At 40.7% G+C, this 14,733-nt stretch overlaps 1 protein-coding gene across 9 annotated transcripts in view; it reads left to right on the top strand.

Annotated features, from left to right (window-relative positions):
* The first annotated feature begins 832 nt into the window (after nt 1–832).
* The window catches only part of slc25a26 (solute carrier family 25 member 26), a 56,536-nt gene continuing 42,635 nt past the window's right edge, over nt 833–14,733 (top strand). For 8 of the 9 annotated variants that reach the window (XR_013656048.1, XM_011475069.4, XM_078947332.1 and 5 more), the window contains exons 1-5: nt 839–1,001; nt 2,281–2,437; nt 3,568–3,686; nt 8,718–8,822; nt 9,836–9,883. Coding sequence is in view for 8 of the 9 variants with exons in the window: in XM_011475069.4 (XP_011473371.1) it covers nt 969–1,001; nt 2,281–2,437; nt 3,568–3,686; nt 8,718–8,822; nt 9,836–9,883 (462 nt within the window). In the remaining variant the exon portion in view is untranslated. Of the gene's footprint in view, nt 1,002–2,280; nt 2,438–3,567; nt 3,687–8,717; nt 8,823–9,835; nt 9,884–14,733 lie in introns of all 9 variants that reach the window. The other variant, XM_004068853.5, reaches the window with a different exon arrangement.

Below are 14,733 nucleotides of genomic sequence, written 5' to 3'. Positions count from 1 at the left end.
CCACAACCTAGAGGCTTATTTCTAAGTAACTACTGCCACTCTGCAGAAACTATGTGCTACAACTAGGAAATTAAAGCTTTTATTTTTATTTATTGGCTAAAAATTGTATAATTGTAATTATAATACCAGTGAGAACACAAATATATCAAAAGATGACTGGAGTGCCCCTTTGAAGTAAAAGCATAGTCTGTCCATCTTTTCATATTTCCTCGTCAATTAAAAATAAAATAATAAAAAATAAGAGAAAACTTGCCCAAGAGGATTAGGAAATGTACAGAATTTTGAAAGTAAATATAGTACTGCAAAACTCCCTTAAAATTCATGTAAAGTATAAAGTTGAACAACAGCAACAACCAAAAAGCCCCAAACTTAGCCTGTGACTAAATGACACTGATAATAATAATAATTAAATTCTCTGAGTCATGGTGATAAATATGATTGCATTTATAACCCTTAAAGAAAAGTGAGTATTACATATAATTATTTCACATTATTTCTTTACATTTTTGAATACCTTTATGAAATAATTTTAAATTCACCCAAAAAAAACATCAAAAAAATAACGAACATAGACAAGTATCCAAATTTTTATAATGTTTTTGACAAAAAGAAAATAAGCTGTAAAATATTTATTTCTTCAAGGAAAACCAACAAGAAAACCAATTTCCTTTGATAGGACGTTTTTCCTAATAACATGAGAGTATTTATTGTGCACGCTAACAATAAAATAGAAAGATAAAAAGCAAACAAAACAAACAAAAAAAAAACGTCGCTCCTAAAGCGTAAATCCTCTCGCCGTCATTGGACGCAGATGCCTTCGTCATGACGTCATGACGTCACACGGAAGTACTTCAGCCAAGATGGCCGCGTCCTTTAGAAGCATGTTTTGTTTTGGTTTGGATGAGAAACAAGCATAAACATCCTATTTAAGAACTACGAGCTCTCTGAGGAAGCCCAGAAAGCGGGACATGGACAGGAGGGAGTTCGTAGCTTCCTTGGTGGTAAAAAAAAAAAGTTTTTGTCTGCAAAGACTTTTGGTCTTCAAACATGTTTTAATTTATGTCACGAATGATCTCGTGTTATCGTAGTTGTTGATTGTTATGTATGCATTATGTGTTCAGCTGAATTAATGCTTAGACTGCAGGGGTCTGTTAGGAAGGCATTTTTGCTTTGAAATACTTCTTTTTTTTATTGAAAACAGCTGATATGAAAAGATTAAATTCCAAGTAAACTCTGAAAATAAAAGAATATTGTTCTTTTGAGACCAGTGATGATTTTTAATGGAAAGACGACTGTTACTTGCTGGAGGAGGAGACATGATCAGGGCCATTCTCTAAAGTGAGCAGACCGTTGGGGATTTCTTCATCCTCTAGTTTGTACAGAGATGCTGAACTGTAGTTCTTAAACTTATCAGATGGCATAAGCTTAATGTTCAACCTTCCTTCCCAGTCCTCCAGAGACTGATCAACATCTCACCTTGAAGCTAGAGCCTTTTTTATTCATTCTAATCTGAATGTTATGAGATCTTCTTCAATCTGCTTAGCTTTAAGAAGATCAGTTAGGTGCAGTAGTTTCTAGTTTCCTGTGCAAAGGTTTAAAATTTCATTGCGTTCTGAGTTATGTGTTGATTGACTTCATTTACATTTCTTTAAAAGTTCTTCAATAAAAAGCTTACTAAATATCTTCTTATTTAGAGCCACATTGATTTTGAACAAATTAAAAATAAATGGCGGTGGCTTTTCTACCCAGTAAATCTAAGCTTGGTCCTAATATTAAAGTAAAAGAATCTTTAACAAAGGCTTTTTGTGCACAAAGTAATCGCATGCAGCCTCAAGATGCATGTGCAACATAAACTAATTTAGCACACACCGGAACTGGTTTGAAACCAAACTGTCTTCATTTTTGCTTGCTTGTATATTTTCCCGGCTTGCTTGGATGATTTGATCTTTCCTGAGTGTCGTACAGGATGTTTTAGCCACTAACTGAAGTTTTTTTTTGTTTAAAGAGTGAGAACATGTTTTAGACATATCTGAAAATACATGTGGGTGATGTAACACTTTGTGTATATTAAGGAGTTGTCTATTTTCTTCATATTTAACATGTTTTGATGTTTTTGTCAGATGAATCTTATGGTCTGGCAATAAAACATCATTATTATTAGGTTAAGCTTTGACCCCTTTTTGTTTTTCTTGTATTCGTGACAAAAATGCATTTTTTAAACAGCTGAGTGCTCCCACAACCTCAGTTTCACTGTGTCTCACAAAACGACTGGCTGTGCAGGCAGGAGGCTGTGCGGGAATGTGTGTGGATCTGACCCTCTTCCCCCTGGACACCATTAAGACGAGACTGCAGAGTCAGCAGGGCTTCCACAAGGCCGGGGGCTTCAGGGGCATCTACGCTGGGGTCCCATCTGCTGCTGTCGGTTCCTTCCCCAACGGTAAGGCGCCCTCGCTGGGATACGCTGCTAGAGGATGTGGAGGCTCATTGGCAACTGCCGTGTATGATTGTGTTCTAATGACACACGCAGCTGTTGGTGATGATGGTGCACTCAGTGCAACAAAACAGGAAGCAAATGTGCCGCTCGAAACAGAATGCACAGCTTAAAGACCCACTCTGATGAAAATTGTGTTTTAACATGTTCTGGTGGCATTTTTCTGATGATGGAAGACATATATATACCAAAGAAAATGAACCTCACAATTGTATTATATGTTATTTTCAAATTGTTGTGACTGTTATGAACTGCTGCATATAAAGACATAATTATTATTATTAAAAGACCACTGGGAACACTTTAAAATTGCTCAAAAGATGATCTTTAAAGTTGACCTTAACAATCAGGCTTTTTTTATCAGTCTGTTCTGGACAGAAAAATAATGCAAAAATCATAAAATGTTTGGTTTGATTGCCTGTTTTTATACATTTTAGAGGTGGAACAGGGGCAGTTACTGCTGGTTATCGGCCTTTGATGAGCTTATCGGGTGCAAACCTCTGAAAACAGAGCCGCTGCTCTGTTTTCCTGTGTTCACAAAACACAAAACAGGAAGAATCTTCTGTCTGGAAACATGTCTTCAAAGTGAATAATGAAGTGTTTTTTAAATGTCAATGTGCTAACCCTTATGAACCTTTTTTGGAGGCCGGGAGAGCGGATCTAGAAAAAGTAATTGTTGGTAACGTCTTTGGGCCATACAAATCAGAAAATGATCACAACAATTTGGCCTCTGTGTTTATCTGGTGTTATCTTTACACTACTAACTTATAAAATCAACGTCTGCCAGTGAAAAATAACGGAGTGTCTATGTAGAAATGGAGGGAGAAAAGCTTATGGAGCTTATTTTTGAGTCTTCTTTCACGGCTGCTTATTGCCTGTAGAAGCAGTGGCATGTAGGTCAATAGGATGCACAGACCCTCTCTCACACACACACACACACACCCACACACACACACACACACACACACACACACACACACACACACACACACCTGTCAGTGGTACTGAGGAATATTAATAGCTCTATGCTGGTTGTCTAATGGGCCTTAAATGAATCTGGTTCTGCTTGGTTTCAGCCGCTGCTTTCTTTGTCACCTATGAGTGCGCAAAGTCCCTCCTGGGCGCCGGCGGAGCACCTGCAGCCCCACAGGCGGCGCCTGTCACTCACATGCTGGCCGCCTCCCTCGGAGAAGTCGTAAGTCCATCTTTCGCTACTGTCACGTGGGCTTTCACCCTTGTTTGCCCTTATGAACTGTTTTTATTTGGGATGCTCATTCCCAGACTCGCATCTTTGGCAGCTGTCTCTTTGTCCCTCCTCCGTCTTCTTGCCCTTGTTGCTTTCCCACCATTTCCTGTCCCAAAATGATCTGCTAGCATGTGTGTAAGCGCGGTTGCTTTTTACATTTCACAGGCCGCTCTTCAGTAGGGCAATGGGGAATAGAGGGGGGGTTTGGCCGTAGGCCTCCGGGGTCCAGCTGGGTGAGTTAAGGAAGCTTCCTCACAGTATTTTCCCCACCAGCTGGGTAAATAAGATCTCATTACCGCCTATTGACTCATCTACTTTCCCAGCTCAGACCCCCAGACTCTGCCAATTTAGTCCGGGGAATTCAAGCTTGAAATCAACAAGGAGCAGTGCAATTTCCTCAGCCCTTCTTCCAGTCACCCCAGCACGCGATGGCCGCTAATGTTCACACGAAGGGGTACCGAAGCGGCAGACTTTTGGGTTTTCAGTATTCATGGCTTTTCAATGGATGCAATTTATACAAGATTTGCGTGTTCATTTCCCCACTGGAGTGATGATCAAGGTACTTTATGTAGGTCTTCTTCCAGCCACACCCTGTTCAGACCACATTTCTGTCACATTAGCATCAACGATGTTTTGCACAGATGCCACAGGATTGAGATAACTACATGTCTGCGAGTTTGTTCCAGAGTTTTCTGTGGGGGCAAAGGCCAGCTGGGTGTCAAAGGTGAGGCAGAGGGTGCAACTCGCTATAACCCCGTCCTGGATTTGACTACATCAAAGACATAAATCCAGTGTGGATCTGAGCAGAGCAGGGCGGCATCCCACGGCTGGCAGCTGAATTCGGCTCCTTCAAAGAGCCTAATCTTCGGGTTTAGCAATGAAAGACTCGGCCCTCTGCTGCTCCCCGTTGCATGGAAGGGTCAAACACCTGCACCATGATGCAATGCTGCTACTTGTGGTTATCGCTCTTCTCAATCGCAGTTAAAAGATTTGGATACAAGTGTATTCTATATTCTTGCTACACCCACAAATGTAAGAATTATATCTCTCCAAAAATTATTAAACAGTTTAGTTCAAACCAAGTTGTATTTGAAATTGTTGGCATTACTCAGTTGGATCAGGAATACAAAGCTTTGCTGTCTGTCTTTCTCTTTCATTTCACAAAAGTAAATAACATTTTAGCTTCGCTTCACTATTTACAACTGACAGCAGATAAGGAGGAAACCACTGGAACATCTGTAAAAGAAAATAGAGAGATAGAGATATGTCAATAACTTTGTTTTTTTAGATTTCATCTCGTTAGAGAAATTTTAGCAATTTTTTTTACTCCTGAAATGAACTAAAGGAAATTAATAAAAAAGAAGCCAATTCAGTCTTGGTCAAATGAAATATGTAAGATTCCTAAAGTTTATACTTTTTTATGAAACAGAAAATGTGACTGCACCAATACTGAAAAAAAAAGATTTTTAATGAGTCATAGGAAAGAGTGTAGGTTAGAAAAATCGAGGCTAAAATCCCAGAAAGTGACACAAAAATTGTAATACACGTGTTTTCTATTTACAACTTAACCCTGATGCTTGCTTAAGGTGACTCAATAAAAAAAACAACGATTTAATCTTTTTTTTCTTCTAAGAAATGAGTCTTTTAAAACATGTTTTTGGAAACATAATGACTATATTTCACATGTGCTGCTCTCAAAATGCTAGATTGAAAAAGCAAACTCACATTTACTGCTAAACCTTTACGTTTCATCCAAATTTAAGCCAAATTGAGAATCAATTTTAAATTTCTGATCTTCTCTGTAAATCAAAAAAAGTTTACCTTAAAGAAAATCAGTCACTATGGTGAAATAGACTTTCCCGGAAAATTTACTTTTTTAAATGTACCTGAGCTTCAAAGAGGATTTAATTCAACATTTAATATTATTAACCCATCATAAATTCATAAAATTAAGCTCTTTTTTTTCCATTCCTAGGACATGAAGTCAGGTGCAAACGATGCAGTTTGTTGACATGTGGGTGTGATATGAAATATTTGTTTAAATCAAAGAGGGTTAGTTTATTCTGAAGTACTGGAGATCATGCAAAATGTTCCAAAAATCCTGTGCAGAGAAGGTTCCATAGCCGGGGGCCGTTAGTTGGAAGGGGAGTTACTCCATATGCCGTCAAAATTGTATAATAAAAAGAAGCTTTTAATGTTTTTACTGCATAGACTGTCACCATAGATTCTATGGTGCCAGTCTATGCAGTAAAAACATTATGGCCATTATTAGAACAGAAGTCAGAGTTTTTGGGAGCTTGGCTCCTATTTTCTTGTTGACCTGTTTCCCCACAAAGCAAAACAACAAGAGGAGGACAGACGAGTCAGACGACACCCCCCACCTCCCACACACCCTCCCTCAAAGGTGTTGTGGTGTGCTGCTGCTGTTGTGGGACGCTCTTATAAAGAATGTGTAAGCTGATGGCGTCTGTCAGGCTCTAGCAGGCTGTTATCTAGCCATTAGATCAGATTTATCTTCATTCCCATTCGCTCGACGTCTGGCCTGAAAGCTCATTTGTCAAGGCCAGGCAGTGGTTTTTTTCACATCCAAACTGCCCCCCCCCCCCCCCCCCCCCCGTTCCTTCACCGCCGCATGTCTGCAGGAGGATGTTCGGCAAAATACAGGGTGACATGACAAGATAGGGGGACGCTGAGAAGGAGGGAGCACAAAGGAGGTGTTTTTTGGGGGTTGTGGAGAAAAGGAGCAACCAATTAAGTTGGCACTGAGAAATAATCCATGCATGGTCTTTGAGCAGCTCCACGCTCTGTGATTTATTGGCTGTTGTTTCAGAGTGGGGGAAACTTGGTGTCCTCATCTTAGCACGTTTTCTTCATGACCTTTTTTCCTCTTTCCTCTCCTGCATCCTTACTGTGTTGACTTTGAGCCTTCGAGGCTCTGCAGCGAGGTTCAGGGAAGTTCAATCGGTACCCTTAGTGACCCATTTGAAAGTTCGCTTTTCTTAAATCTTGATCTGACACATGGCAGTCCTGGTTCTGGCTGACTTTGTCCCAGTGGCCACGAGCAGTTTTGAGGAGGAAAAAATAAGGCTATGAAGGAGAAGAAGAGTAGATTGATTTGCTGTCTAGGCCACTAATGTGCTGAGAGTCCCTGCTAATTTCACCCTTCCTCCCCCTGCTCTGCCAGTCACTGAGCGGCAGACTCTTGCCTCATCTTTGCCAGCACTAGAAATTGAAAACAGGCTGTCATTTGGATTAACGACAACAAGCAACCGGAAAGTGAAAGGCATCAGCCTGATGAGTTCAAGAGCTTGCAAATAAAGATGAATGGTAGGACGAATTCAGCAGTGGATTAATGTCCATCTTCAGACCACATACAAACTCTAAGTAAATCTTTTAGAATTCTTTTGTTTTTATTTAATTCTTTCCTAAAAATTCTTGGTCTTTAAACTTGATTTACCTCTCTTTGAACTTATGTTTCATTGTCGATCTTTTGTAAACTTCTTAACAACATTTAGAGGGATAAATAGCTTCCAAATGAAAGTTGTCGCTAATTTATTTGTTGTAATCTCTGCTTCGTTCTTGCTTCCCTTCTGCAGGAACAGGAGAGGCCAACTCAAAGGAAAGCTCCCCGTGCGACTGCGTCAGTGATTACTTGTCATAGCTCCTATTTTTTCCCTCCACACGGCTGCCTTATTATGCTCCTTCTCTGAGAATTGGTTTGGGCCAAATGGGATGCACAGTGTATTACATATGCTAACTTCACCAAATGAAAGGGCAGATGAGATCCCATGCTTGGATGATCAGGTCATGCAGGTGCAGCCCTCGCCACTTGATGGCAGTGTTGCACCACGAGTTGATAAATCCTTCAAAGAAGCTGGTTTGGTTCACGTGTTTCCTCAAAAGTACATAAATGGAGGTTCATACGGCTCACCTGCTTAGAGTGAATTAAAAAGAGGGATAACGTTGCAAAAGGAATGCAACTGTGAATGTCCGATCAAAGCTGGAGTTATTGACCAAATGAGACGTAAACAGGATTTTAAGAGAGCAATCTTCTCCTGCGTGTTGGATTCAAGCATATTTATGCACAGAAGGTTTCTGTTTTTGAAGCATGAGGAGACGACAGTGAGCACAAGTGCCCATCTGAAACCACTCTGCCAACAGCTGTTGGGCTTCCCTTCCCTCCCTCCCTGACCAAAACCGTATGCCGGGGCCCTGATGCTAAATCAGTATGGATAGACTGATGGAAAAGCAGCAACAGAAGCAAAAGGAGGGACACATTTGATCTCCTTGCTCTCCTTCTGCCCCTCCCCATTGCCTTGGTGAGGGTGGCACTTGCACAGGGGCATCTGTGTGACTCTGGGGAGCTGCAGGGGGGAGGCTGCTCACCAATTGCTCTCTGAGATTGCTCGCCATCCGTCAGTATTTCCACACCGATGCAGGATAAATGGGAAATCAAGTCGCCAGGTGGGCTGGAGTTGCCAGCATGTCTGTTTTTAGGAGGCATAAATATTCATGTCTCTCCTCACTTGCTGTTGGCAGTCCATATTTTTGTTGACACACGCCGGATGGGTTGGAACTTGAGCAGGGGCCGCGCTCGCTGAGGTGTGGGGTGCACATCTGAATCCATCAGTGGGTTTGACAGCAGCGTGTTCTTTGGAAGCAGACCCACGCCAGTCCCGTCTGCAGACACGACAACTGTTGCGCCGCCACGTGTGTAACTATTTGTTCATCAACATGTTAAAGATGCACAACAGCTCCAGCAGGATTAGCCTGCAGGCTAATCCTGTGTAATTGCTCCCATCATGCTGTTCCAAAGGAGGTCCACCTGCTTTGGTGTTAACCCCAAAGGGCACTAAGGTGGTGGGTTTTCCTCAACATTAACTTTGGATTGAATACAAATGTGTGTCCAAATGAGTCACCAAAAAAAAAAAAAAGACTAGAAGCTGGAAAGAAAATCTCTTTCTATGTGGTTTCTTGTAGGTGGCTTGTTTGATCCGGGTGCCCGCAGAGGTTGTCAAACAGAGAACCCAGGCCTCGCCCTCCTCCAGCACCTACAGCACTCTGCTGGCTACACTCAGAGAAGAGGTATTTAACCTTTACAGACTGCACACTGCTTTTTGATTGGTTTTGTCAATCCTTTTAATAAAACGTCTGCTGAACTCATGTTAAAAGCTTATATTAAAGATAACATAAAAAAGGGGAAAGAACTGCTTTAAAAACTATTATTGAAATTAAATTTGATCTCTTTCTGGCAGGAAACAGAACACATCAAAAACATCATAGAACCTATCGCCATGTCTTCTTTTTTTTCAGAAAACTGCTGTCACAAATCGCATGTTTTCCAAAGAATGTGGTCACGGCATTTTTGGAGCTACTTTTTAGCATATTTATTAGAGTCAGCCTATGAAGTCACTTGTCAGTGTGAAAATGTAAAACAGAAATCATTTGATTTAAAGTGATTTTAGTTATTTTTTTGCAGTTGTTTTCTTGTATTTCAAAGCCATTGTGATTTAAATGTGCACATAGTGTAATATATAACACATTACTGTTACTATACATGTCTGCATTTCTGCTAAATTCTTTCCTTCTATTTGGCATAATTATTAATTACCGTAATTAAAACCGTACAGCAGGCAAGTTCCAGTATTGCTCGCCATTTTTGTTACACCCCTAATGGTAGGATGGGGTAGTGAGGGGCTGTAAGCTAGTGGCAGAGTGTGAAAACAAAGGGAAAATGGGAAATGAAGGCAGACCTACTCTGCGCCAACAGTCCCGTCCACAACTCAGAGGTGAATTTGTGATGAACTCGTGCAGCTCTGCAGAAACTATGTATTAGAAAAAAACGAAGCCAGTATTAGCTATTCTATTCAAATCCCTTCTTTGTGTCTCCTTTACATTGGCACTAAACTCCCAAATGAGAAACTTAAATGAAACTTAAAAAAAATGTTAAGTAGCCAGAGAAAAAAAGCTGACAATAAAGCAGAAATGAAATGAATCAAAGCTCCAACCATGTTTACATGCAAAGTCTGGCTCCTGTCTTGTTAGTACTTTATAGATGTGTGTGTGTTGATTTGGTGTTTGCCTTTGTTGATGTGCAGGGCGTCCGAGGCTTGTACAGAGGATATGGCAGCACGGTTCTCAGAGAGGTAAGACTCTATCTGTTACTCAAGACTTACTTACTTAATGCAGTCTATGCTAAAGTCTTTATCCTAGTTAAGGTTCGTCATGTTGAAATCTATTTTATTGGTTTAAGTTAATGACAAATACTTCTGCTAAGACTTTTTTTTGAAAAGGTGGAATGGATTTTGCGACTGAAACAATCTTAATTTCTCCTGAGCTTTATTAAAATTAAAAGTATTGATTTGTTTTTATTCCCTTTCACTTTCATCTCAGTCAGTTGTTTTTCTGGTGTCTTGCTTTTCTTCTTTAAAAGATGCATCCGAACAATTAATTCAATTAATTGCATTATAAATGCAAAACAAAGCACAGATAAATGAGCTGCAGTCCCTCGATGCCTGCTTACCGTTTTCTAATAAAAGAGTTGCCGTTTGATTCATGGTGTTCAGTGTAATTGCACCTGCAGCGCATCATAATGCTAAATAATTGTTGTGAGCTCTGTATGTTTGCGAGGCTTTCTCCCTCCCGACTGTCAGGTTTCAAAAGAGCTAAAAAAGAAAATTAGAAAAGGACAAACAGGGAGAAAGGAGTATATGAAGGTGACACTTGTATTTTTTTTCCCTCCTTTTTTTTTTTGTCGGGGTGGGGGGTGGGGGTTGTAATCTAGTGCCTTTTTCTTTGCTGGCCTGTACTTATTTTCTGTCTCACTAAACTGATGTTATTCACGCAAATTCCATCTGGACAACCGAGGAAAGAAAAAGAAAAAAAAAGGACAACAAGACGCTGTGATTTCTCCGAGGGACTCAGAATAAATGAATACATTTGGAGGCTGGCGCACGGCCTGTTTGCATACTAACACCGGCAGATGAAACGCAGTGGTGGCAGGGGGGATTTGGGGTGGGGTGGGAGGACGGAGAGAGGATGCTTTGTGGTGATTGGCTTTGACGTGTGTCAGGAAGGTAATTCATTTTCTCTGGGCCTTCTTTGCGATCCGCTGATCTACCTTCTTCGGCCAAGACACCCTGTCAAGATAAGTTTGCCCACACAGAGTGGCGTGCCGCCCTCTTTCTTGCTGGCTTCCTAATTGGGGTCTTTTTTCCGCCATTTATTCATTAAGCGCACATCTCAAGGCTGTTTTTTTCTGACAGGAATTCTGTCATGGTAGCAGAGAAGCAGACCTCTCAGTTCCTCGGGGTGTGGCTGCAGCGGCATTCTCCTCACCTGCACAGGCCTGCAGTGCCCGACACTTTAGGTGTTTATCCAAAACTCATTCTCAGTCTGTTGACTAATAGGCATTCAGTTCTTTTTCCTTTCGCACTGCATTAATCTTCATTTCGGTCCCCCCTTTTCCTTAAAAGAAACTGTCAAGTTCTCTGCTGAGTCGGCATCTTTTGTGTTCCAGCCAAACAGAGCATGAAATCAATGAGATTCAGATTGGGGTGAATAAATTTGTGGCATGGCAAATGACTTTTTTCTCCTTTGGAAAAAACCAAGGAGCCTATTAAATTAACATCAACACAACTTTGCTTAGGACTTTGAGAGGCAACTTTCCCCATTTTGCACATACAAGCCGTCGATGTCTGGCTTTTGAATTTGTTTTCATTGTCTTAAAACACACAGAGGGATGCCTCTAGTGTAATCAAGACTCTAACATGTATTAAATCAACATGCGATGTTTGCTGTTTTAAGCTTTTCCAGCCTTCTCTTTCTGAATGGCACCATCTTCCACCACTAGATGGCATGGAAAGATTAACACCGATCACTCTGGTTGCTCTCCCTTTTCCCTCAACTCCATCACCACAGCTACCAATCCAACTATATGACATTCATCTACAGCAGTTTGTGATCTTCTTATCTGAAGGGCCTTTATTTTTCCCTGATCTGAAGTGCAGCAAGATGATCTCAAGTTTGATCTGAACCTCAGCAATTTGAGTTTGAGTAATGAGTCTGAGATGGCTTATTAGGTAGTAATTTTTGTAATGCTGTGGTGTGAGAGCTGTGGAATGACAGGTGTAAGTGAAGCTGACAGTGTTGGCTCAGGCACCTGGAGCAATCTCCAAATGGTGTATCTCATACTCTCTGCTCTCTCATGCATACAGTACAAGGCTGACTTCATTTGAAGCTTTTTTCTCTAAATATTTGAGAAGAGTAATTGAGCCAGTGAAGCGAGTAACCCTTACAGCCTGTGCCTTTCAACATTTGGGATATAGGGCCCAGAGCTTATGAAACACCTCCTCGGCAAGCCACCCCCACCACATCGCTCCTACTTTTATATTGGGTTTCTAATCATTACCTGAATCCTGTTCTGTTTCCCCATGAGACGTTTTAATGCTCAGCTTGTAATTGGTAGCAAGTATAGACTGTAAAAAGGATGAACCTTGTGGCCATGTGACCCATCGGTTTATAGGACACATTAAAAATACATCTTGACAAAATGAATAAAATCTTCCATTAATTTTAGAGGGATAAACAGTCCTGTCAAGTCTCATCCTAAAGATGACGAATTGGCAGTCTCATAAAAGCGTCTTCCCTTCATCAGACAAAATATTGGTTAAAGGTGTTTTTATATACCTTGACGTGGTTTTATTGCCAACTGCAGCCTTTTTCAGAGGTTACTGTGACTGTTGTGGTCCATCTGACAAACTAGTTGTGCATGACAACAATTTACTTTGTGGTGTTTTGTCCTCATTTTTTATTGCTACTATCATCCAGAATTTGAGTTTGTTTGTTTCTGTTCCTATTGTTTTTGCAATGTCACAGTTCATGGTGTAATAAGATCACTTGTCATTCAAAGACAGTTTTACTTTTTTTTTTTAGACTAGTCAAAATGACCTTTTATCTGGGATGGGGACTGGAACAGGGGGACCCAGACTTCAGCCCTCTTGTGGCTACATAGCGGCAATTGAGCAGTAGCTTGAAGGCTATTGTCAAAGGACCCACACTGGATGAAGCTCATCACGCCTCCTCAGAAATATACCCTGGTTTCCCATTTGCCCGTCCTACACAGAGCCAAATGAGCTATCCAGAAGTTTTTTGAAATTTAAAGTAACACCCTTAAAATTGCCCTGCAAATTACAGTACACTTGGAGGTTTTGCTATCTTTACCAGTATCAAATAGTTAGCAGTAGAGTTGAGAACACTGATGTGTTTTTGGCTGTTAGGCTACTAAGGCTGACCTTTATACAACCTTTCTTTCTTTGTTTTTTTTTCTGTCCATCAAGTATTTACTTTTAACCTGTGATGCAAGTATGACAAAGAGAGGTGATGTGAATTGTTCTAATATCCTGTTTCTTTGTACACTGATCCATGGACACGCATGCTCATACACCTTCATGTGAGGACAGGGCAGAGAGAAAGTGGAGGAGAAGTTAAGGTAGTTTGTTTTTCCTAAGCTGAAGGTGGATGCTATGTGACACAGGTAAAGGCATTGTTGACCCCACAGAGCAGCTGCTGGCCATCTTCACATGACCAAGAAGCCCCCTCTTCTAAACGACTGCAGCACCTTGAAATACTTATCACAACTGGATTAGATAGCATGGAAAGTGTTAGAAATGCTTCACCACGGAAAATGTCAAACTGTTGGCTGAAAAGAAAATTGACGCCTTACAGCTAGATGATGGTGTTTATATATGTGAGGGAGCCTTTTTCTAGTTTGGTTTTCTTTAATTTAGCTCCTTTCCAATTTTCGGGGTGTTTGCATTTCAGAACTCGTGGAATAAAACCTCTTTCAGATGTGCACTGCTTTCCATTAATCGAACAGCGACTGACACCTTAGAGCTGTGTCTAAATGACTTTCTTTAACACACTTCTGTAACATTTCATGAAATTCATCTGACTGGGTTGCACGTTAGTCTGTGCTGTCAAATGCACAAATGAGCTATTAATCCATTACAGAGTTGGTTTACTGAATTGGTTTATGATCTATAGTTCAGAGTTTTGAAGTGATTTAGGGGTATCTGCAATTCACTACATTTTTGAGCAGTCTGTCTGCCGTTCAGTTTTTAGAGATCATTATGTTCTTCAGTGAGGCTACTAACTGCACATTTTCCCCAAATTTACAAAGAAAAACCCAGCAAGTCACTTTAAATGATATAAAAATGTAGGCTGTAATTGCTTGAAGCAGGATTGATCATCATACTGGTCCAAGGATGTGTTCAAACAAGAATCATTGACTGACTTGCTTCACTTGTTTTGTTTGCTTTAATATTTCAGGTTAGAGAGTTAACTGAATCTCAATAGCTGCTTCTTTGGGGGCCAATCCATGACTTGCACTAACGATACCTTGCTAATGTTTCGTACTATCCATCCATTCACTATAAGTGCGTCCTCCAGAGTAGGGCTACCCCCAGTCTCTCCATCTGTTCCAAGTGAAGTGTATGGAGGCGTTAGGTCTCATTTTTATAGTCTTTGGTAGGACCCAGCTATGAATTTGATCTGATAATCCAACACCCTCCGGGTGGACCCTCTTCCACTTGGCCACAGAGCTGGTAGAATTTTGACCCACTGCTTAAGAAAATGGTGCCCTGGATTGAGGGCATCGTAAACTGCAGAAGCCCTTTAGTCCTTATAACACTGAACAGTTGTCACAGAATTGATGAATGAGGTCACCTGTTTTCCCCAAAGTCCCAATCGTAGTGTTGGTAACAGAGATGAAAGAAGTTTGTGAGGAAGTCTTCTGTCATTAGTCCTAGGACCTTGCTTTTTTATTACAGGTATTTTGGTCATCCTGAAAAATCTCTACATCTGGGGGTCTCATAAATTTATATCATTCTGTCTCAATTTTCGTCCTATGAGTTATAAAGAACAAGATGGGGATTATAATGATGAAACTAATGACAAAGAAATAGAATCCGAGATTATTTGAGCGAGATGGTAAACT

Source organism: Oryzias latipes, chromosome 5 (genome assembly GCF_053564925.1).
Source record: "Oryzias latipes strain Hd-rR chromosome 5, Olatipes_Hd-rR_3.1".
NCBI lineage: Eukaryota > Metazoa > Chordata > Actinopteri > Beloniformes > Adrianichthyidae > Oryzias > Oryzias latipes.
This window is presented reverse-complemented; position numbering and strand designations above follow the sequence as displayed.